At 37.7% G+C, this 22,951-nt stretch overlaps 1 protein-coding gene and 2 long non-coding RNA genes across 3 annotated transcripts; 1 reads left to right on the forward strand and 2 right to left on the reverse strand.

Moving 5' to 3' along the window:
- Positions 1-920: 920 nt before the first annotated feature.
- Positions 921-19,561, reverse strand: LOC119082479. Its single transcript, XR_005088647.1, has 5 exons — positions 19,356-19,561; positions 14,851-14,853; positions 13,845-13,850; positions 6,463-6,465; positions 921-931 (listed from the first exon to the last, which is right to left on the reverse strand). It is a non-coding gene; the product is annotated as an uncharacterized LOC119082479 (long non-coding RNA).
- On the forward strand, positions 13,083-13,543 carry LOC119082480. The gene is made up of 2 exons (XR_005088648.1): positions 13,083-13,265; positions 13,336-13,543. It is a non-coding gene; the product is annotated as an uncharacterized LOC119082480 (long non-coding RNA).
- LOC119082478 (odorant receptor 2a-like) lies at positions 17,231-18,732 on the reverse strand. Its single transcript, XM_037191998.1, has 4 exons — positions 17,929-18,732; positions 17,669-17,768; positions 17,342-17,605; positions 17,231-17,284 (listed from the first exon to the last, which is right to left on the reverse strand). The coding sequence occupies exons 1-4, from the start codon at positions 18,666-18,668 to the stop codon at positions 17,231-17,233; spliced, it is 1,158 nt and encodes a 385-aa protein (XP_037047893.1). The 5' UTR covers positions 18,669-18,732.
- Positions 19,562-22,951: the final 3,390 nt, after the last annotated feature.

The raw sequence follows: 22,951 nt of genomic DNA on the forward strand, positions 1-22,951 counted from the left end.
TCTTTTTCTATGCGACCAAAAACTCTGTCTGGTGGTAGAAAGCTATGTCCCGTTACTGGGAACACTAGCTGGACTCGTTGGATAGATTTCGGAGCTTTATTCACAAGCCACCACGACACCATACAAAGCATTTGCACGTTTTTGTTTTGTCCGCCACATCCATCGAATAGCAATCTAACAACTAGAATGCCCCCGAAGTCTGTGTTCGTTAATTTGTGGAAAACTGCACTAGCAATCTCATTGCTCCCCTTTTTCGACTGTTCTTCTGTCCAAGTGTATGCGAAATTCACCGTCATGTCATCGTCAACATATTCAGCCAACGTAAAATTGTAAAGGTTCATCTGTCTGGAAAAATAAGCTGCTTGGTCGGGTATTTTTGGTAGGGCTTGATTCTGTTGGCAATCGCCAGCAATCGATTTTATGTGTGGCTTCCGTTCCTTCAGCAGCTTGTAAAATTCCTTCGATCGCAATTTATGAATTCTGAGCCGGCTACGAATTAGTTGTTTTCTAGACGGATCTGTCTCCACGAGTAGAAGATGTTTGTAACGCAGACAGAATGAACAGACATCCGTCCGTGGAGTACCGAAAGCCAAATTGAAATTGTTTCGGAATATTTTCTTGAAGAAACCGTACTTCACTCGATTTGGCTCTTCGTTGTTCGAATTGTAAATATTGCACAAATTCTTGATAGATTTCAGCTCGTGTGGCAAATAGAGCTTGCGCGACTTATTTCTGCCGTAGTGACTTTCTCTTGCCTTCAGTTTCTTGATAAAGTCTATGACTGCAGTTCGGTTCGGTCCGTATTTCTTCAATTTGTGATCTCCGCCTCTCGATTCAATTTTCGCATCGCCAGTTTTGTGATAGAATTTCAACAATTCGGTCAGTCGCCAGAGTCCGACACCAAGCACAGTTGAAAAAGCTGATTTGCACACTTGAACTCGTTTAGCAGACTTTAATCGAAGAAAGTATTTTCCGTTTACAGACCGCTGTGCCTTTGACCCGTCTCGTGGACGACGACGATTAACTGGATCTGTAACTACTTGCGACAGTATGTACATGTTTTGGTCACGAGTGTTCGTACGTTTGGCATATATCTGTCTAATCAGTTCAACATCGCCAATTTGTACCTCACTGCACTTGTACGGTCCTCGTTTGTGAACACATTTCGGCACTGATGTATTGGACTTCTGCACATAAATATCGCGTTTCAATTTTCGTTGAACATTTCGCTTCCATTTCGATGGATCTTCACATTTCTTTGGCTCTGATCTATCTCCGATTTCAACGAATCCATCTTCATCGTCATCGATGGGCAATTCATTCGTTGTCCCAATTTTTTTGCATTTCGAGACACAACGGTTGGATTTTTTCTTTGAAGCATCATCCAGCACAGCGTTGACCTTGGCGAGTAGTTTTTGTTTCTTGTTAACGACTGCTGCTAAAGATGGTACTTTAGAAGCTTCTTCACGATGGCTTCGAGTATTAGGTCGAGCTGCAGACATTTCTTTCAAAACTATGTTTCTCACAGTGATTTATTCAAACTGACGCTTCACTAGCTTAAACCAATTTTGTTGACATTACTTGGGCCATTGTTCTATTTTTTTTGTATAGGACGCAACCACCACAAAGCTACGAACGTCTGCATTTTTGTATTTTATACTAATGAGACACAGTAGTGGTGGTGTCTATTCAAAGAATCTGAGAAATCATAGACGGAATAGTTATTTATGAAAATTCGGTTAGGCACTAATCAACCGACGTCCTGAAACAGCAATTATCACAGAGCTGTTTGTACTGTACGCGCAACAGTGGCAGCAAAATATTTACTTTTCGTCACTGAGTTGTGAAATTGATCCTATTCGTCAAGCATTTTTTGGTGAAAAATTTAAATGCAGAATTTAAATTAAATTTCTATTGAAACTAACAATCGTAATAAATGCTAGGCCGGCCGATTTTTACTCGTTGCTGAGCAATTGGTTCGATCGGGAAGGAAATCTAGAATTCCATTCTTCATCAAACATTTTTTTTAAAAGTCGGTTTAAATTTACTCCTGCTATCGTGTGAACAAAGAGCACACAAATATTGCATTTAACGTTTTTAATCACATTTCCATACATTTTTCAACACAGCGGTCGTGTTACGTACAGTGTAATTTTCTGTTGTAAGACCCATAACTTACAGTCAAGAAAAAAATTAGAAGCGATAAAATCGTTCAATTTTTTAAGAATTTTAAGAGTCTTAACAAGTTGAACTTGTCAAGTTCTGATATGACTGAATTTGAAAAAATAAATTTTGAATTGATTTTATCTTCATTTTTTGTAATTTAAAAATCTATTACTTCACTAATATTATCTAATGAAATCTCAACGAGAAGTAAACGAAAACGAGAAAAATGTTGGAGGACATTACTTCAGAATTTATCTTCTTGCTATGCCGAACTACGTTGCAGTGCCTTGGTATGCTGCAGTGTCTTGCTATGCTGCAGTGTCTCGCTATGCTGCAGTGTCTCGCTATGCTGCAGTGTCTCGTTGTGCTGCAGTGTCTCGTTGTCTGCAGTGTTTAGCTGTGCAGCAGTGTCATGCTATGCTGCAATGTCTTGTTACGTACAACGTCACACTATGCCTTGTCTTTGCTGCTATGCAAAGTTACGTTTGTTAATTATACGTATTCGTTTCCCGTACACTATTTACATTCAATAAACGCGACTAAGCCCATAATCTGTCGAAATAGTTTTTATTAATGTTTAGGTCTAATATGCACATAAAACAATTAAATCCCGTGGATGATGCTACTTTGATTACTTTAACAGTTAATTCCATTCTCATAGAACTTTTAAAATATAAAAACTTTACCTTAGATAAAGTGAAAAATAATTAAAATTTTGTCAGAAATAGAAAAAAATCTGATGGAAGTCAATAAAATCTGTAGATTTCACCAGTAAATCCCAGATATAATTTAGGAACTCAACCTCGGCTGTCTCAAGAGTGACTAAAATCTTCTCGAAAGTGACAAAAACTCGATGGAAGCTGATGAAATCTCTAGATTTTACCAGTAAATCCCAGGTATCATTCTCAGGCATGTCTATAATTTAAGAACTAAACCTCGGCTGTCTCAAGAATGACTAAAATCTTCTAGAAAGTGACAAAAACCCGATGGAAGCTGATAAAATCACTAGATTTCACCAGTAAATCCCAGGTATCAGTCCCAGGCATGTCTATAATTTAAGAACTCAGCCTCGGCTGTCTCAAGAATGACTAAAATCTTCTAGAAAGTGACAAAAACCCGATGGAAGCTGATAAAATCTCTAGATTTCACCAGTAAATCCCAGGTATCAGTCCCAGGCATGTCTAAAATTTAGGAACTCAACCTCGGCTGTCTTAAGAATGACTAAAATCTTCTCGAAAGTGACAAAAACTCGATGGAAGCTGATGAAATCTCTAGATTTCACCAGTAAATCCCAGGTATCAGTCCCAGACATGTCTAAAATTTAGGAACTCAACCTCGACTGTCTCAAGAATGACTAAAAACTTCTTAAAAGTGACAAAAACCCGATGGAAGCTGATGAAATCTCTAGATTTCACCAGTAAATCCCAGGTATCATTCCCAGGCATGTCTTAAATTTAGGAACTCAACCTTGGCTGTCTCAAGAATGACTAAAATCTTCTCAAAAGTGACAAAAACGTGATGGAAGCTGATGAAATCTCTAGGTTCCCCTGTGACATCAACAGATATCCAAGGTATCAGTTCGAGAAACTTCAGAAAGGTGGAATTTCATCTTTGATAACCTCAGCAATAATAAAAATTCAGTAAAACAGTGAGAGATACTAGATGAAGCATATAAAATATTCGATTTCAGCATTCAGGAACCACTGTCTGGTGCTATTTCCCTCCAAAACAGCGTTTCCACTTCAAAAATTCTTTCCAAATCCTACAGTTATCCATAGCAATGCACCAAGAAGCTTTCTTCAAAGTTTTAGAGTGATTGGAACGGTGGTGATGCTACTATTAATAAAAATTCTGATAAAAGTGGACTTAATCGTTTTTGATAAAACACTCTTCATTATGGTCTTCACAGTGAGGATTGGCTAATCGACCTCGCGGTCGAATAGTTACTCCGAAAGGAAAACCAAGAAACACAGCTTCTAGCATGAACATAAGAAATACTCGGATGCAATCAAATCTCGTAAAGATAGCAGTCATGATTTATTGGTGTGAATAAAACACATGCAATCGTATAGTCATTTTGACGTTGGAAAAATGAGTGTTCGTGCTAGAAGCAGTGCTATGCCATAACTCATTTATTAACATCAAAAGACTTTCCCAAATTAACATTCAGCGTGGGGTTTTATAAAATCTAAAAAATTTGATCGCCAAACATCAAAACGAAAACGTCGGATAACGCGCTCATTTCTACTTCGTACACGCAACTTGATTTTATTCCAAATTACTTCGCAAACAAAAGTAACTGCACTCATAATCCATCCGCACCACACAAGTGTCGGCACAGGAAATTCATCATTTACTTCCAATTTGTTATGGTTTCTGTTTTGGATATTTTTATTCACTATAATTTTCACCGACAGATCACTCTCCTCTTTGAACCATTTATCGATTAGTCCTGCACCATTCAATCGATGAATTATGTCCTCTATGGGTGTAACGAAAGGAAAATTCGATTTCAATTGAAAGTTTGTCGGATATCTACCGAAAGGAACATCACTTAACAAGTGATAAGCTTTTAAGTCCAACCGTTTCTGTGCTTCTAAGAGATTTTGAGCATCATTATTTGGAATAAAACTTGCTACGGAATTGTTAAAATTATCTTGTTCCAGTATGAGCTGCTCCGTTGCCACTTCATGCATTCTATCAATCCATCCACCAAAATTCGTCGAGTCTTCCAGTTCCATCACTAAAAAATCTTTCCCTCCGTTTTCATTTGCTAAAATTGGTACTGTGGACTTGTACAGATCTGTCACTGAATTAATTTGAGGTTGGTAAATTGGCCACGTCATGTAGCTTTGAAACACCGACAGAATACCGTTCACCACAATCAGACCTGTGAAAGTCAAAGGTACAACGACAAAAACGTCGGCACGGCTAAGATCTCGATATCTGATTGCTGCATTGTCGTTCAGTAAAAGATTGATGACGTCGACGACGCATTGAAAAAATAAAATTTTCTTTTTGGTCAAGTAGCCAGAAAGGATCAACAGAAATGACGAGACCAAAATCAAAATGGAAGTGTACACGAGGAGTTGCGTCCACGTGTCATTTTTCAAATACGTCACAAAATCAGAGTATGGCTGGGATTGAGGAACTAACGCTACCAACGTTTGTTGTCGATGTGGATACAATCGTTTTGGCGAAAACTGTGACATAATTGTACCATGTCCTAATACGTCTGCGTGTGAAATTCTGGGCATCTCAAATTCTGACGCTTTTATTTGCATCAGTTCAGCCGATGCATTAAAGAAACGACAAACAATACGCCAAAACTCGACTTCATCAATAGTTTGAGGCGAGTCGGTAAACCGTATTAATCGAAGTGGATTTTGGCGGTAATTCGGTCTTTTGTCGGTGAAGTAGATTCGGAGATGTTCGTTACTTGTCACATTTATCAACTCGAATGCCGTGAACGGATTGTATTTGAACACGTTGAAGACAGGTTCCTCATCCTCAACGCTGAAGTAAAATGCGCTGAAAATGTTCACAACACCAATACTCCAGCTCCAACGGAATACTTCGTCAACGACATCCAACGAATCGATGTGGTCAGTGAGAAACACGCCTATTCTTACCCTGGTATCAATATCTCGAATGGCCATAACTTCAGCCAACAATTGCGAGTGATTACCAATTTCTGCACGCTCTGCGACCACAATTAGAAATGTATTTTTACTGAACTTTGATGCTACCCGTTCTGTGACATAAAAATTGCTTTCTGCAAAGTCGTCGTTAAAAACGTACACTGTCTGAGGTGTAAAACTGTCCACTCTGGTGTCAGATCTCGGTGACGACGACGGAACAGGAAACCAATCGTCGAGCTCAGTTGACGATCCCATGAAAAACATGTTGTGATCGAAACCGTAAAAATCGTTTAATCGATTGATTAGATGTACACCGTCACGGCACCATGCATACGTCGATAGAAGGGTAACAATTATAATTGGTGTTAGCATCACTGAATTCATGCTGTTGAACAGCATATCGAATAATGATTGTTTAATAAAAATGAATGTTGTCACGGTACCTACTTATGACTATCAGATGGATGACGCCTGACTGATTATGCAATTTGTTTTGTTAAATAAATAAAACTTATTGGTCTAAATAAATAACTAGTAGAACCCGTAGCGCCAACGCCACAAAAATTGACCTGGTCCACTATCGGGATCTTCGTACCCTGAGTATTTAAATGATTTGAGCGGATAACAACGCATAGTTACTTAACAGAGCTAGGACCCCCTTCTCTTACTCTTACCCAACCTAATTTCACGTTAGGAGAAAAAGATATCTGTCACCGGAGTATGATGGATTGATGGAGTCCTGACGACAATATCGACCAACCCATCCCAATCCCTCTTCACAACTGATAAAGTCTTATCTCTCGTAAACTAGCGTTCAGTAACTTAAAATCAGAGGAAATCGTGGTGTTATAGAACACGAAAGGAAGTACGTATGTGCAGTCACACAAATCTCAAGTCAGGTATCAGAAAATACTCGAATGCACTTAACAAAATTAACGAATTATCACATTTTCGTTTTCAACAGATTCTACATAATTTCTAGATCCACAATTTGACAGTCTCGATATTGAATGGTTTTTTAGTTTTTATTATAATATAACAGCTGTCAGAATCTGTGGGACTAGTAATATCAGATCCCACATAAAACAAAAATGTGATAATTTGTAATTTTTGATAATTGTAGCTTTGAGTCAAACTTCACCATCGTATAAGAAATCTCTTCGAACGTAGAACGATGCAAGCTTTAACTTACCTTAGAATCGTCGACACCACGTTCACTATACACACCGACCCCACACACACGGCGATATGTAAAAAACCTTCTGTCGAAACACTTCGCTATTACAGTCTTACTTTCTTTCTGAGCAAAATGAAAATATTCCACACTCGAGGATCTACGGAATCGCATAAATCATCATCGTAATATAGAAACCTGTGCGAAATAGTGAAAGTGGTTTCTATCGTGTGGAAGCACACCTCGATTTCGGAGTGACAATATCTTTGCGATAGAAACCAGCGTACAGCACTCTGTTACATAAATATCTATTAATTACTCAAAATTTAGTGCTGAGTAAAGTACCTGAGCACTAGATGTCATAAAATGTTCAGCGCTTGAAATCGATTTTTTATTATTAATTCAAATCATTTCAGGATTATTTTAGTATCAATTGAATTTGTGCCGTATGGGTTAGTAAGCCGCATATTTTCATTGATTTACTTAAATACATTCAATAAGGTTGACTAATGATTCTTTTTACACAAATCATTGAGGGTAGAGTATTCCCTACTTTAAGAAAAGAAGCAAACGAAGAAATGCTTTTGGGTACGATGTTTCTATCAATCGCCAGCACAATCCGATATGTGTACAAACACGCCTTTTCATGTATAAAGCTTCACAAGATCACGACGAAATTTAGGGAATGGGCGGAGACAGGGTGATACCATATCACCAAAGTTATTCCCGCCTGGAGAGTGTTTTAAAGAAGTTAGACTGGAGTCAAATCAGGCCATAAGTTTGAGGAATTAATTCCCAAAATTCCCAAAATTCCCAAAAATTCCCAAAATTCCCAAAAATTCTCAAAATTCCCAAAATTCCCAAAAATTCCCAAAATTACCATAAATTCCCAAAAATTCCCAAAATTCCCAAAAATTATTAAAATTTCTGATGAGATCAGGATCAAAATGTAGTATTATTTATACAAGAATAGGTGATTTGTATGGTTGAATGGTTACGTACCAGCAGATTCAGATATGAAATACTTCCTGACAAGCGATCAGTGAACTAAGACAGCAACGTATGTATTCGGAATTCGAGCTTTAAAATTTTGAAAATATTTGCAGTCTTCAAATTTATTTCATAAATTCATAACAGTTCACACATAACATAGTTATGAAAAAAATAACACAACGAAAGATCTTCTCACGATTCCACATTCGATTCCACGATTCCATTCGCTACACACACATAGTTCATTTAAAAATTTCACGTTTAATTGTGTATGTGGACGTTTCATTAACTTTGTTGCTTCGATTTCCGGTTTAACGTCTTCGCTGACGTCGCAAAGGATATCGTTTTGTACCTATTGTACATAATTCAACGTTATTCATGTATATATTGATATTTCGGGCAACGTTCAAAGTTCTTAATTTACCCTTTGTAGAATATGTTTGAGATGTTTGGCCAACATCTTTTTGATCGTGACGGTCAAAATCTACCACGCTGTTCGTTTTGCGATCGTTATCATTGGGCTCATGTCTGAAATCAGATATGTCGCCAACGCTACTATGTAAACTTGCAATACTCATGTTATCGTCAGTATTTTCGTTGTGGTCACTTTTATCACGATTATCGGCAACATGCACATCGTTACTGTAGCAATGGGTCTGGTGCATATGATTTGTTAATGCCGTGTATATTGCCATTTCGGTGGTCGAACGCGTCCTGTCGTTTTATTTTTTTTAATACGATAGTTGCTGTAGCCCTTAAAAGTGTTTTTGTAGACACGTTGACAGCTGGCAACCGGACATTTCATTTCACAGGACAGTGAGCCATCCTCATTTTCTTTATACGAATTTGGAATAACATTGAACTCCAATCCTTGCGCAATGATCTAAAACACATATTTTCGAAATGATATGTTTTATTTATTGAAACTGTTGTACCTCACTGAAATTGGGCTTATTACGTAGCCAAGAAGATATTCTATTAATCAGAGAAGTTATGTGCTTTCCACCGTCTTCACCTGAATAAATTTCGAGAAATTATAATCTTAATTTTGGTTGCTACGCTGACAAACATGGTGTACTTTGTTGGTTTTGGCTCGGTTTCTCTGCCGAAGCGATTTGAATATCCAATGGCTGAACGCCGATCAACGGTGGATCAGATTGATCTATCGAAGCCGCTGTCTGAACATTGGTTAGTTGAACGACGGTTAACGGTCGATCAACTTGTACTATTGACGCAGTCGGCTGCACATTGTTCGTTGGTGGGTCTAATGATGATTGGTAAATAGTACTGCAGTACTCAGTCATAGCACTAATTAAGGCCTTTTGACCGCTAACAAGTATAAAATGTCGCTGATTTTTTGTGAACAAACCCAAATAATCATTTCTTGTTGAACTTTGTTCTATCATTGTATCATTAAAGATTTGTCTCATAAAAGTTTCGATGTCACGTATTGAGTTTTCATTCAAACGACTAAGTGCAACAACACTCGAATAACAATTTAATTTTAAAATGTTCACAATCTGTTTCGGAATTTTAAATTTGATGCATTTCTCCAACTGATTAAAGAACTCACTTTCAGAACACAACATTAAAGAAGCATCACCCATTTTGAAAAATGCACAATAAACTGATAAAAATACAACGAAATTCGATCATTTATATTTTGACTATGCTAAATCTAGCAACGTTAATACATTCATTAGAACAAAAACTGAAAATTAAGCATGTAACTTTCACAGGTGAACAATTGTTTTTACAAATATAATAGAATCATGATGTTATTGCTATTTTTGCTCGCGTTATGCATTTTTCGAACACATATAGCTGGACCGAATATTGTCGACCTAATAGAAGATACAGCCGATTTGTTTTATCACCAACGAATATTTGGTTTGCGAATGGTATCTAGGTAAGGTAACTGATTGAAATTTGACCTAATTTGACAAATCTCAACTTTGAACTTGAATTTCTCAGCGATTTTGGAACTATGTTACATGGAAACACTTTCATTTTAAAGATTTATCTTTTGTTTACTTAATTAATATAAATTTTATTAATTATTGCCGATTTCGTCTAACGAAGTTAATGAATTAATAAAAATGCAGAGTTGACCTATATGAATCGTGAATGGTCCTATTTCACATTTAAACACATTGAATCGTGAGTTGTCCTATCTATACAAAAGTCATAGGACATATCACGATTTATTGAATGTTGAGTTGACCTATAATTTTTTCTCCATACAAATTTACACGGACAACTTAAGATCACTTGTCCACTAGGTCAACTTTCAATCAGTTACCTTATATTAAGGAAAGAAAAAGTGGTAATACACAGTCCTCATGCCGACTGATAGCAGCCGATATAATTCAAATGTATTACCTATTGTATAAGGCTTGCAGGTTTTAAATATTTTTCGATTTTACTTTGTGCTGCTGTTTCGGATTTTTGAAATGTAATTTCAGATGTGATTATCAAATTTGTAATGAATAGAACGGAATTAAGTTTCCGTTAAATGTAAATATGAAATGTTTCGAATATGTTAGTCGACTTGTTAGCATCCAAGTCTGTGGTCGGTGGTAAATAAGAACGGTCATAGACTTACGCGTCGCAGTGTACCGTTTTGTATAGTTTAGACCGGTAACTAAAATATTGAAAATGAGTGAACATTCGCTGATGTTCTGCAATGAAGACGAGTTTTGTGCAATGTTAGAGTCTCATGTTAAGTTTAAAATCCCTAACCAAATACGAAATCTTTTACAGTTGAATGGTTATTGTAGTGCAGTGGCATTGAGTCGTTTCAGTGAGAGCTCCATTCGTGACATTGAGACATTTACTGATTCAATGATGAAGCCTAACTCGTCCAAACGCGATTATTTAGGTGTATTTGAGAACGATCAACGAAATTTTATAATAGTTAGTGGCCAAAAAGCGTTATTGACAGTCATGTCTGAATATTGTCGTCCACTGTATTCGCAACTAATTCATCCATCGTCGACACTCGTTGAACCATCAAATTCTCAAATTATTCCATCGACGTCGACATCACAAGTACTTGCTGTTGAACCGAATGACAAAAGTCGCGATGAGTTGTTTCGTTTAATTGGATCATACATCATTACAGTTTTCAACGATGCGAAAAAAATTACACCGACAGCCTGGTCTTGGCCAGCTCGTGAAGTGGCTGCTCAAAAATCTCTAAGTTTTAAATGCGATGGAAATCCTTTGCCTGATTACAATTTTCGTTATTTAACACCTGAAAACCACGCCGAATTTTTAGACTGCATCGTGAAAGTCGACTTGAAACGTCTAACGGAATGTATTTGCGACTCACTTGCTGTATCCGTGAGGTTATATGGCTCCGTAGACGACTACCAAAATCACAATGTATACGTAATGGTCCACACTGTGACAAGGCATGGACAATTATGCACATATTTTATCGGATTTCTTGTTCCGGAAGGTGGCAATGCTGATCAATACGTGCAGTGTTTGAAGGATGTCACAACACAAAACACACTTAATTGGGATACGTTTTTCCGGATGGTGACGTCACTTGTCACAGATGGTGAAAATTTGAACACTGGACGGTTTAATGGTCTTTGGACACAATTACAACAGGAACGAAGATTAAGTGGCTCAGATTTACCGTTATTTGCTATTTGGTGTGTGGCGCACAGAATAAATCTAGCATTTAAATCTATATGTTCCATTAGCGTCATAGCAATTTTAATTAAAGATTGCACAGATCTTTCAACATTTTTTCGTAGATCCGGTAAGCGCACAAAAAAATTGAAGAAAGCTGCAGCATTCAATCATCTTGCCGTTCCATTAAGATTTCCGAAATATTTTGCCATACGTTGGGTTGAGTTTGTTTATAATTTATTCAACGTTACTTTACGTAATTGGCGAGCAACAATAGGCAACGTCAGATTTTCTTAACGCTAAATGCCACACACTAACGCTAACGCTAAATCCGTACGCTAATGGCAAATGCCGACGATAAAGGCAACATTAACGAGTTAGCCGACGCCATGTTGCTTTTAAATTTAACATCTGTGAGGCCAGCAATATCAGGCACTTTTTCATCTCTGAATATATCAGCAATCGCTGTTTGAAATTTAAAAATTAATTCATTGCCATAATTCTAAGGTCCATTAATATGAGATTCGCCTTTTATTTGCAAGAAATTTACTGAAATTAAAAATTTATTTATGAAATATGGATACGTGGTCCGCCATTTTGATGTAAGATTAAAGAAATCAAATGCAGTGCAATATGAAATAGAATCAATTCGAATTGGAATCAAAAATGGCCGACCATGTATCCATATTTCATAAATAAATTTTTAATTTCAGTAAATTTCTTGCAAATAAAAGGCGAATCTCATATTAATGGACCTTAGAATTATGGCAATGAATTAATTTTTAAATTTCAAACAGCGATTGCTGATATATTCAGAGATGAAAAAGTGCCTGATATTGCTGGCCCCACAGATGTTAAATTTAAAAGCAACATGGCATCGGCTAACTCGTTAATGTTGCCTTTATCGTCGGCATTTGCCATTAGCGTACGGCATTTAGCGTTAAGAAAATCTGACGTTCTCTAATGTCCTATTTTCATTCGGAACGTATGACGCCTTTCATAAATCAGTGGTTATCGTTTGATCGGCTTCACTGTTTGGCTTTCTTAGCTGATATATTAAATGTGTTAAAACGATACCAGAAAATGTGCCAATCAGATTCTATTAGCATTTTTGATGTTATGGAAATTGAAAAGAAAATGATAAATGAACTTGAAAAATTTGAAATTGGACCTGTTACCGATGGATGGGAAGCATTGCTCCTCGAGAGCTCGGTGAAAGAACAACACACTTATTCGTTCCATGGATACTCACTTCCATCAAGTACCCGCAATTCAAGATTGAAATTTCTAACTATGACTAGACAATTCATTGTCCGAAAATTGATTGGACACTTAAAACTACGATTTGATGCAGACAACCCGTTACGAAACGGTCAAACCATTCATGAAAATCTGTGAATCAGTGCCTATCGTCGAACTTAAATATTGTCACTCATATCTCATACCAGAGATGGACCAAAGTGGATTCGTATCGGAATATTTGGAATTAGCTGGAATTCTGAGATCCGAGGGATCATGTGACGATCCATCAATCATCTTGAGGAACATTATTGCAACGTTTCCTAATCAATTCCATACAATCAAATCCGCTCTGGCACGAATTCTGGCTGCGAAGCCCCACTCTGCTGATGTCGAAAGGTTGATAAGTAAGAATCGATTACGAAGGTCCATAAATTGTTTCTCGTTGTGTTAATTTTTACCATCATTATACTTAAGATGTGTACAACAAACTCATGGATCAAAATCGACCGTTATCACCACACACCATACGACATTATCTTTATGTTTTTACAAACATGGGCACCCTTAACGACTTTGACCCGTCATCAGCCGTTGAGCACTGGTTTTCTCAGAAAAAGCGGCGGCCTAAAAGAAGCGATGAACATCGTCGACAAGAATGGTACAACGGTGTGTTCGAAGAAGCGAAAACAAACAAGCATAGACAACGAAATGTTAAAATTCAATTTTAGCGTATAAGATGATGACAACCAAATACAAGTTTTGTGTGAGATTTATTTTAGAGGCATTGAAAACGTATTTTTGTCCTATTTTTCATGAAGAAATTTTCGAAACTGTCAAATGAAGTTAGAACTTTTTCTATTAAAAATCGCGACTGCTGCATCTGTCAATGAAAACTTGGACCAAAACACGTTTTCAATGCCTCGTTTGTTTTGAGCATAAGAGTCTTTTGATTGTAGTTCAGGTAGTTCTTACATCAGAAACACTAGAAACTAAAACCCTTACAGAATTCCCAAAAATTCCCAAATATTCCCAAAATTCCCAAAAATTCACAAAATTCCCAAAAATTCTCAAAATTCCCAAAAATTCCAAAAAATCCCAAAAATTCCCAAAATTCCCAAAAATTCCCAAAATTCCCAAATTAATTCCCCAATCTTAGGGCCTGAGTCAAATGGGAATGAAGATGAATGGACACTACTTGAGCCATATCCGTTTCGCTGATGACAGGCCCAGTACATGTTACAACAAATGAAGAGGCAAGCAGAATTGGCATTAGCATGTTGAACGGCCAGCGCCATCCTTTGAATCAAATAACTTGTAGCGAGTTTTTCATGTTATTTTGTTAGCAATTTTTTTTAATCAAATCCAAATTGCTTCAGTTGCAATTGGAACAAATATGAATTGGCTCATCAAATCGGAGTAGTGACGAAATTTACGATCATCTGCTTGCTTCGCTGCCCAACCCAATTCAAGTACCGTTCTGTTCACATAGGTGTCTGCGCAGGTGTAATCCCATAAAAGTGATTTTCAGGCTCACGTTTGCATGACCGTTCGCTGCATGACAAACCGTGGCTACCGTAATTTCTCAACTTTAGCCGCGTAAACACATATATGAGGCTGTACTATTGAGGAGACGGTAAACATTGTAGCCAAACGACAGATTCTTTCGATGAATTCGCCAAAAAACGTGCCTTGTCTATTGTCGTATTCAGTTTAAAACGAATGACATTTCATTTCATTTCATTTATTGTTCATAATAATAAAACATAACCAAGGCTGTATACTTTGGGGAGGTCACGCAGATACAGATACGCGGGTTACACACCACAGTTGATGATAAAATGGCCGATTTCATACAAAAATTCACTTACTCTGATGATTCTCGTCGTCTTGATGATGTGGTGAATTTTTTGTATATGTAAAGTCATCAGAAGTGGTGTGTTCCCGCGTATCTAATAAAATGGCGGTCTAAGTGACCTCCCCAAAGTATACAGCCTTGAACATAACGAGTGACCTGCGTAGCTCCAGTTTGTAAACAATTCTAAGGAGCTACTTTAACGGAAAAGTCATCTGGTCCAGCCGCTGATTTGAACACGGGACCTCTCGAATCAAGAGTCTCGAGGGCTCTAGCGCCAAAGCCCCGGGTTCAGAGAAAATGGTATTTACTTAGAACGCTTCTAAGTTGTATAGCATGGTAGATTGAAAACGCTTAAAATTGAAGGTTTCGCATTGCCAGAACCTGGGAATACAATATAAGCTAAAAAAATTATTGATTTGAGGCAATTCGACTTTCGCCAGATGTTGTATTTGACTGAACGCGGTCTATTTAGCATATTTAAAGTTTAATTTACATTTTTGCACATTTTCATCAAATTTTGTGGCGAGATTAAAGTCTCAAAATCACCATCGGGGAACTTTGACAATCAGTCACGAACTCAAAAAATATTTTTTCATGTGTCGGGGCCGAAAATGAGGGAGTTTCGAGATTTTTCTCGGGTTTTCGATCCCTTACATGAAAAATTTTTTGAGTATCTGTTTTGGACGATTGATTTTAGGCACTTTCGCATGTAGCCCTCACTTCGTTCGGGCTACAACTCGCGAAATTGCCTAAAAACAATCGTCCAAAACAGATACACAAAGTACTATTGTATGCTTGCTAAGAGGACCGAAAGTAAAGAAATGTCAATTCAAGGGGCGAAAGCGAAAGCTTTCGGCCCGCGAATTGACAGCTTTACTTTCGGTCAAACAAACTTAATACGTAACTCTTTCGGCCTACCCAATCGATACGTAAATAACTATTTAGACTCGATCTTTTTTGTAAAATAATCTGTGAAGCCTGGAGGCCATGTTGACTCAAATTTTTATGTATACACTGAGCCCACCGTAAAAAATCGATATATGTGACATGGACCGAAAACGACGAAATTTTCGAAAATCGATCTGGCGGCAGCACAAAATTAAAAGTTGTAATTTTTTTTTCTTCCATAAAATGAACAGATGGACCGGCTGAGTGGATTTCCGGCTGAGCCATAAAAGAACTAACACATTTTGTAAAAACCGCTACACCCTACTCACCATCCATTACTTTTTTTTTGTTCGATTTGAGGTTAGCTTTGTGAAAATGACAACTTATTTGACAGCTCAAACGACATGGGACAAGTGGGTTGGCCTGTAGAGGTGCTTTTTTTTCACTAGTACTTCATTCTCTGCGGCTTATTTTCATGTGAACCAACTTCACGTTTGTCATTACAGAACAAATGTCCAAGGTTCTGAAAGAACGGGTTAAGACAACTCTGAGCTGATCACAAAGGCGGTGACACACAATTGCGTAAACGACTGCGAAGTTTATATGTAAAATGGAACTTAACAAAAACAAAATTCTGAATTTTCGAGAAAAATATTTTCTTCAGTTGATTTCTCACACTATCTGTTTATTAAATTTGGTGTCAACCGCCTTCGTGGTTGTCTTAACCTGTTCTTTCAGAAAATTGCAAATGTCACCATATGAAGTGGGTTCACATGAAAATATGTGCAGTGACAGCAGTAATTTAATGACAGAATGTACTAAAATATGGGAAACACCTTTTAAGTTGATAAAAAGACTAGATGGTCTGGACAATGAAAGTGTAAAACAGGTATGGTCTATTGTTCGCCCGGAGGACATAAAAATTTGATTTTCGTACTTAAACGCACTCATTTTCATATTATTTTGACATAAAATGTGAGTGCGTTTAAGACGAATTCACCGATCGACCATACCTGTTCTAGACTTTCATTGGGTCTGGAGTGATGAATTGACAGCTGACAGCGGCAATCGGTTCGTTTTTCATTGATTGTGTTCACTTTAGTTGAATAAAAGTGAAAAGTGAACGATATTGACCAAAAGCGAACCGATCACAGCTGTCAACTGTCAATTCATCCTTCCGGACCATATAGTCTTTCTTTCAACTTAAAATGTCTATTACATTTCTTCTTAGTTCACGGGTCACAAACGACATTTTTTGTGCTTAAAAACTGAAATGAGACGAAACCACAAAAACATAAACAAAGAAATTACTCTCCAACCATTTCAACAATATGAGAATGGCCGAGAAGGTTATTTTTTGTCCGCAAAGATCTCTCTTTGAGAGGTAAGAAAACATTGAGTTTTTCGATCCTTGCTGATGGTAAAGTGATCTTTTGGACGGATAAAATGCAATCAAGTGAAATCTATTACTACACATGTATCTTGCGTAAGGAGTGTACTACTACTACATCTATTAATGTGCACTCCGTTTTCATTTGCCGCGCCATTTAGAAAGTGCATCATGCAATCCGCTCTTTAAACTGTTTTATACTGCTCAGCCAGACCGTCTGCTCCCCTGTTCCATTTTTAATGTTTAGTGTTTTTCAAAATGTTGAACAGGCTGTAAGACATATTCAAAATCTGCAATAAAAATGCTAAATTGACTAAACCGAACAACACCAACGAAGCAACGCCTACCTCAGTAAATGTTTCCAGAGTTAATGGGTACAATTTACCGATTAGCATCTCATGCGATCGCTTCAAATATTCACCAAAAAAAATCATGCACTTCTTAGTCGAATGCGGTTGCTCGATCCATTTGCATTCAAATAAACTGTAACTGAGGTAACTACTTGACAACATAATCTCATTGCCGAAGTACGTTATCATAAACAGGTCAGAAATGTTGTAAAAAAACGCATAGATATGAATAACGCGTTCCACAAAGGTGTCACTGACGTCCTGGAAATTAATCGACAATTTCAATAATTTTCAAAAATTTGTGCGAATTAGTGTTGATCATACGAATGCTAAGCAATAAGTTGAACCACAAATACAGAGGGCGCTGGTGGCGAATTGTAATAGAAAAAGTTTAGATAAAAATGACTCCAATTCGTCGATTATTCTTTTAAAAAAATGCAAATTTTTTAACAGGTTGACACAACGTTGTTCCGGAGCGTTCATATACGACGTTTGCGTTTGGGGAGAAAGGGTGTCTATGAAAATGGACAAGGGTAGTTGATCGTTTAAAATCACGTCATTTATGAACGCTCCCTTTGACATACTCTCTTAGATGTTGATGAGCTTCAATCGTCGCCAATAACCTCTGATGGAAAATGATGTGTCGTTGCTTCTCCGTCATCTTTAGCGAAGCGCCACCTGTGATTCCTCCCAAGTTCCTTATTTCCATACATAGGATTTTATATCTTAAAGAGCAATGCAGTAATAAATACCAAATGAAGACGGAAAACGTTAACCCCAGCAAGGTAACCAAATTTTCGGTAGTGAAAAAAAGATGAGCCATCCAAAAGCCAATTTCACTATTTTTATAATCCAATGGAAACGCAATTTTCATGAGCAGTGACTTCGTATTTCCAATAAACGGGAAAGTAGAACACACACACGAGCCGACAATAGTAGCACATGCAAACACAATCACAAATTTGATGAATGTGTCAACTTTTTCATTGAAAAATGTGAACGCTTCATCAGTTCGTATTGAGAAGACACACAGTCGCTTTAGCATTCCCATAATTTGCTGCTGTTTCCAAAGCAACATCCAAACTTTAACAGCCAAAACTACGACAATAATACCTGCTTCCGCTAAGAAAATACTTTCGTCTGCTGTTTCGTTCGTTATAATTCCAACCGCGAATGAAATCGGAAATAGAGCGTAATAGCAAAAATAGAACGACTTCAGACCCAGTTGACTTGCTGTAGGTCGGTCTTCTCCATGCCAAAAGCCCATGCGACGAAAGACAGAGATCGTTCGATCGATCACTTTATGAATTCCAGTTGAATGCATCCTTCAATTTTATGTACGTCCAGTGTGTTGCGCAGGAAACGGTTCTCGGGATATTGAACACGGTCATTCATTTCCTTTTGAGTGCAACACCAATAATTTCCTTTGCCATAGGTAAATTTGAATGAATTATAAATCAACCGCAGTGGCGGATGCCACTCGAAAATTCAGTGCCGTATTAACACGATGGGCTTTAGGGGATGAACGGGGTGCTGGAAAGTTATTACTGGATCATAGTAATGCTATACAGCGGCTCACTTAGGATAAACAACTTTTGTCCATATTTAAAAAACAAAAAAATCGCTTACGACCAACGCACTTCAAGCAAAAAAGAACATAGTCGACATCTGCTTAATAGACTACTATTTTGTATGAAATGTCCTTTTTCAGTGATTGTGCTGCTGTTTGACACACTGTCAAGCTTCAGTACCCTATTTAGAGTACAACTCACGCTTGACATGCGTTGCTGCGACGCATCTATGTCATTTCTTATGTGGAAATTCTTTGTATCCACGGTTTCCTTAATACCGGCAAATTAGACTTCAAATTCCTGATTCCTCTTTTATTTCTGTTCACGAAACCAGTTTCACCTGGTTTTGGTGAATATCGGAAAATCTATCTTAGATACCGCTCAGCATATCTCGTTTAGTAACAAAATACGACTTACAAAAGCCATTTAGAGGTAATAACCAAAGTATATAAACACTGAAGGTAGCGCAGATCCGCAAAAACACGCGAATCCCTACTTTGAGGTGAATTTATTGTATATCAATACAAATGCGTACAACATGCTGTAAATATATGTATTGGCGTTATACGAAATTCACCTTAAAGTCGGGATCCGTATTTCTTGCTATTCCCTGAGGGACTGCGCTACCTTCAGTGTTTATATACTTTGGTAATAAATTTCAATTTCGTTTATTCACCGCCGAAATATATCAGCTGTATACAAATTTTACAAGTTTTACAAACATTAAATTACTAGTCAAAACTTTGAAAAATTAAAACATCGACTCGGGAAGTCAGTCCTTATAGTCAAAGTGAACACATAAACATTAATCCAATCAACTTAAAAGTTCGTCATCTACAACCTCGTCATCTTCCTTCAGTTTTTCCTTCACTTTCGCTTTAAATTCATTACGACTTAACACCATAAGACCACTATACTTGTTCACTAGTCTGATTATTTTTGCCATCGGTTGATTATATCCATAATTCCTCTCGTATAGAACTTCAGCCAGTGGTCTCTCATTCCTGAACGATCGATGCTGATGTCTTCTGATGAATCTCGCCTCAATATTCACATCATTGATTCTTTTGTTATACAAGTCGTAGGCCATTAGAGCATTTGCGATCTTTCTGCGTGTAGATAATTTGTCAAGTCCAATTTTCTTACATCGCTCTTCGTATGGTTCCAGTCTGTACGGCGGAATGCGGTTTGTGTCTCCCAAAGCATACATAACAAACGTTTTTGGACTGACTCGATGTCATTGCTGTAGTTCTGTTGGTACGGGTCCCAAATAACTGACGCAAATTCCAGTTTTGACCTTACGTATGCATTATACAGCACCACCAATGCTCTTGTGCCAAACTGTCCTTTTGATACAGACTTAATAAAACCCATTGACTGTCTCGCTCTGGTTATACTTCTTTCCATGTGTGCGATAAGCGTAAACTTCACATCGACCGGGATGCCAAGATCTCGAACTTCCTGCTTTCTTTCAACGACATGATCCCCCATAAAGTACGTAACGTAATGCGGATCGTTGATTCGTGCTATTGTGATGACTTCGCATTTCTCCAGGTTAAACGGAAGCCTGTTCCTTTCGCTCCATCTCAAAACGTTGTCAATGTCAGCTTGGAGTTGTCTTGAATCAGCCGACGAACCAACTTCCATTAACAATTTTATGTCATCCGCAAATAGAAGTGGAAGTGCAAATGACACACACTCCACAATGTCATTAACACCAATCAAGAACAATGTTGGGCCAAGAATACTTCCAGCAGGAACCCCTGAAGTTGCTGTATAAGTCCTAGATTTGACATCACCAATGACAACATAGAACAGCCGGCCAACAAGAAATTCAAAAAGCCACCTGGCGGTTCTTTTTCCAATGCCAAACCATTTCATTTTTTTAATGAAGATTCGATGCCAAAGTTTGTCAAATGCATTTTTAAAGTCACCATAGAAGATGTCGAGTTGTTTCCTTCTTGATAATGCTTCGTGTGCCACAATGGAGAGATTTAACAAGTTTGTTTCTACCGAACGTCTCGGTCTGAAGCCGTGTTGCGCATTTGAAATGTTCGGATTAATTCTATCCAAAAGCTTCAGCTGAATCGCGTACTCATAAACTTTTAACACCACTGAACTGATTGCTGTTATACGGTAGTTTTTCACATCATCCTTCCTGCCTTTTTTCTTGTAAACCGGAACCACTTTTGAAATCTTAAGCTTCGAAGGAATTTTTCCCAGTTCCATCGACTTTTGGTGCAAAATCCAAAGCGGCCACACTAACGCGTCCATACATTTTTTTACAAATAACGGTGCAATATCATCGGGACCACTGGTACTTTTGGGATCTAATTTTTCAATCGCATTTTCAATATCACCCATTGTCAGTTCCACTTCCCATGTATCGTCAGCTTCTACACCATACTCCTCATCAAAAACTAGCGGTTCTTCGTCCTTTGTATACAGTCCTTCAAAATAATAATCAAAATAACATGGTCGACGTAAAAGTTTTATTCAAAATCAATCCAGCCAATTTTACCTATCTCAATTCCATCTGCTTGCCCGAAAAATGGTTAAACTTTGCTAGGAAGATAGCATTCTACAAAGACTCTACGTCCTCATGGATGAGGGAAAGATGGCCGTTTCTGCTGCAGAAATAAGCTGAAGCCTATTTGAGGAACGTTATGGCACAATTTTATTGATCGACTAATATTCTTTTCTTGTTCTTGTCCATTCACGAAACTTTTCTTTATTAAAAGCGAAAAAAAGGCTGCAAAGAAACCATCAAGGAAAATAATGTTGAAAGTTGAAAAGTCCCCTTTACATTGTAATTATCCTTAACCCTCGCTTCGCTCGCGGTTACTTATTATCTTTTTTTTCTTCAATTTTACATGAATATAACGAAATAATTATTTACGACCGTCGGTCGTCGACCGAAAGAAGAAGAAGAAGAATAAATGAACGGTGCTGTTATTGGGACATCGACACCAAATGTAATTGTTAATTGAACACGTTAATACGGCTCTGCACAAATTAAGGAACTCTATTTAAGCCACGCAATACACCTACCGAGTGAAGCTTAATTTTCCTTTAAACTTTCGTTGCTCTAATTCTCGCGTATAGGTTTCTTCCGAGGCCGTTGAAAATGTAAATCGTCATCCACTGTGAATGACGGTTGGTTGTTTTCGGCAATGAAAGTATAAACCAGGTATGGTCTGTTCATACAAACCGGAGGACATGGCGATTTCATATAAACAAACTCACCTCTCATGAGAGGTTTGTTTATATGAAATCGCCAAGTCCTCAGCTCCATACAAAGTTTGGCATTTGACCATACCTTGTGTTGACGTTCATTGGTTTTCGGCCTGTCAAAATTCGTTTTTAACCATACGATGGAAGAATCAGTAATTCTTCGTTAAGTTTAGCGGTGAATTGTCAAAATTTTCACAATGAACTTCACCGGGCATAATTGTTCGCACTCCTATACAACCAGCCAGTGAAATGAAATTTTGACACAAAATGTATGGGCTATCTGTCAAAATTTTCAGCTCGTGTGGAAAAATGTATGAGAATTTCGTTTCACCGCCCTGTTTGTATACTGGACTTGAAAATGAGGCGAGTTGACGCAGTCTCAGAAAGAATTTCGCCCTTCCATTTTAAATTTCGATCGCACTTACGCCACGAATACGTTGAAGCGAAAAAAAAAATGGCTGAAAGCACACAAATTTTCTGTTCAGTCTTCGCTTCGCGGCTATTTGCTAGTGGTACCAATAGACGCCAATACTTCGTGGGAAATTTTACGGCACTACATGCTAATAGTCGCCAATATAGACGGGTCCATCGACATGTATCGACTCACTATCTCCTTATCCTTATATTGGTAACTCTTGGTGTATTGTCTCTGCGTCTATTGTTGACTATTGACGTATATTTACTTCTTTTGGTGTCTCTATTGGTGACTTGGCGGTTGTTTTTGTAGTATATTTCCTGAACATAAACGGTAGGGATGGTTACTTTTGTGGGATCGGTAAAAATTCTAATGGCCAAGGGGTAA

The sequence above is a fragment of the Bradysia coprophila genome, unplaced genomic scaffold (assembly GCF_014529535.1).
Source record: "Bradysia coprophila strain Holo2 unplaced genomic scaffold, BU_Bcop_v1 contig_446, whole genome shotgun sequence".
Taxonomy (NCBI): Eukaryota; Metazoa; Arthropoda; class Insecta; order Diptera; family Sciaridae; genus Bradysia; species Bradysia coprophila.

What these genes read in the sequence shown, in the direction of transcription:
- LOC119082478 (XM_037191998.1), bottom strand. Translation starts at nt 18,668, where the DNA reads ATGCATTCAACTGGAATTCATAAAGTGATCGATCGAACGATCTCTGTC. An exon ending in GCTCATCAACATCTAAGAGA is followed by an intron (nt 17,769 to 17,928) that starts GTATGTCAAAGG and finishes TTTTTTTAAAAG; the next exon opens with AATAATCGACGAATTGGAGT. An exon ending in CAACTTATTGCTTAGCATTC is followed by an intron (nt 17,606 to 17,668) that starts GTATGATCAACA and finishes ATTAATTTCCAG; the next exon opens with GACGTCAGTGACACCTTTGT.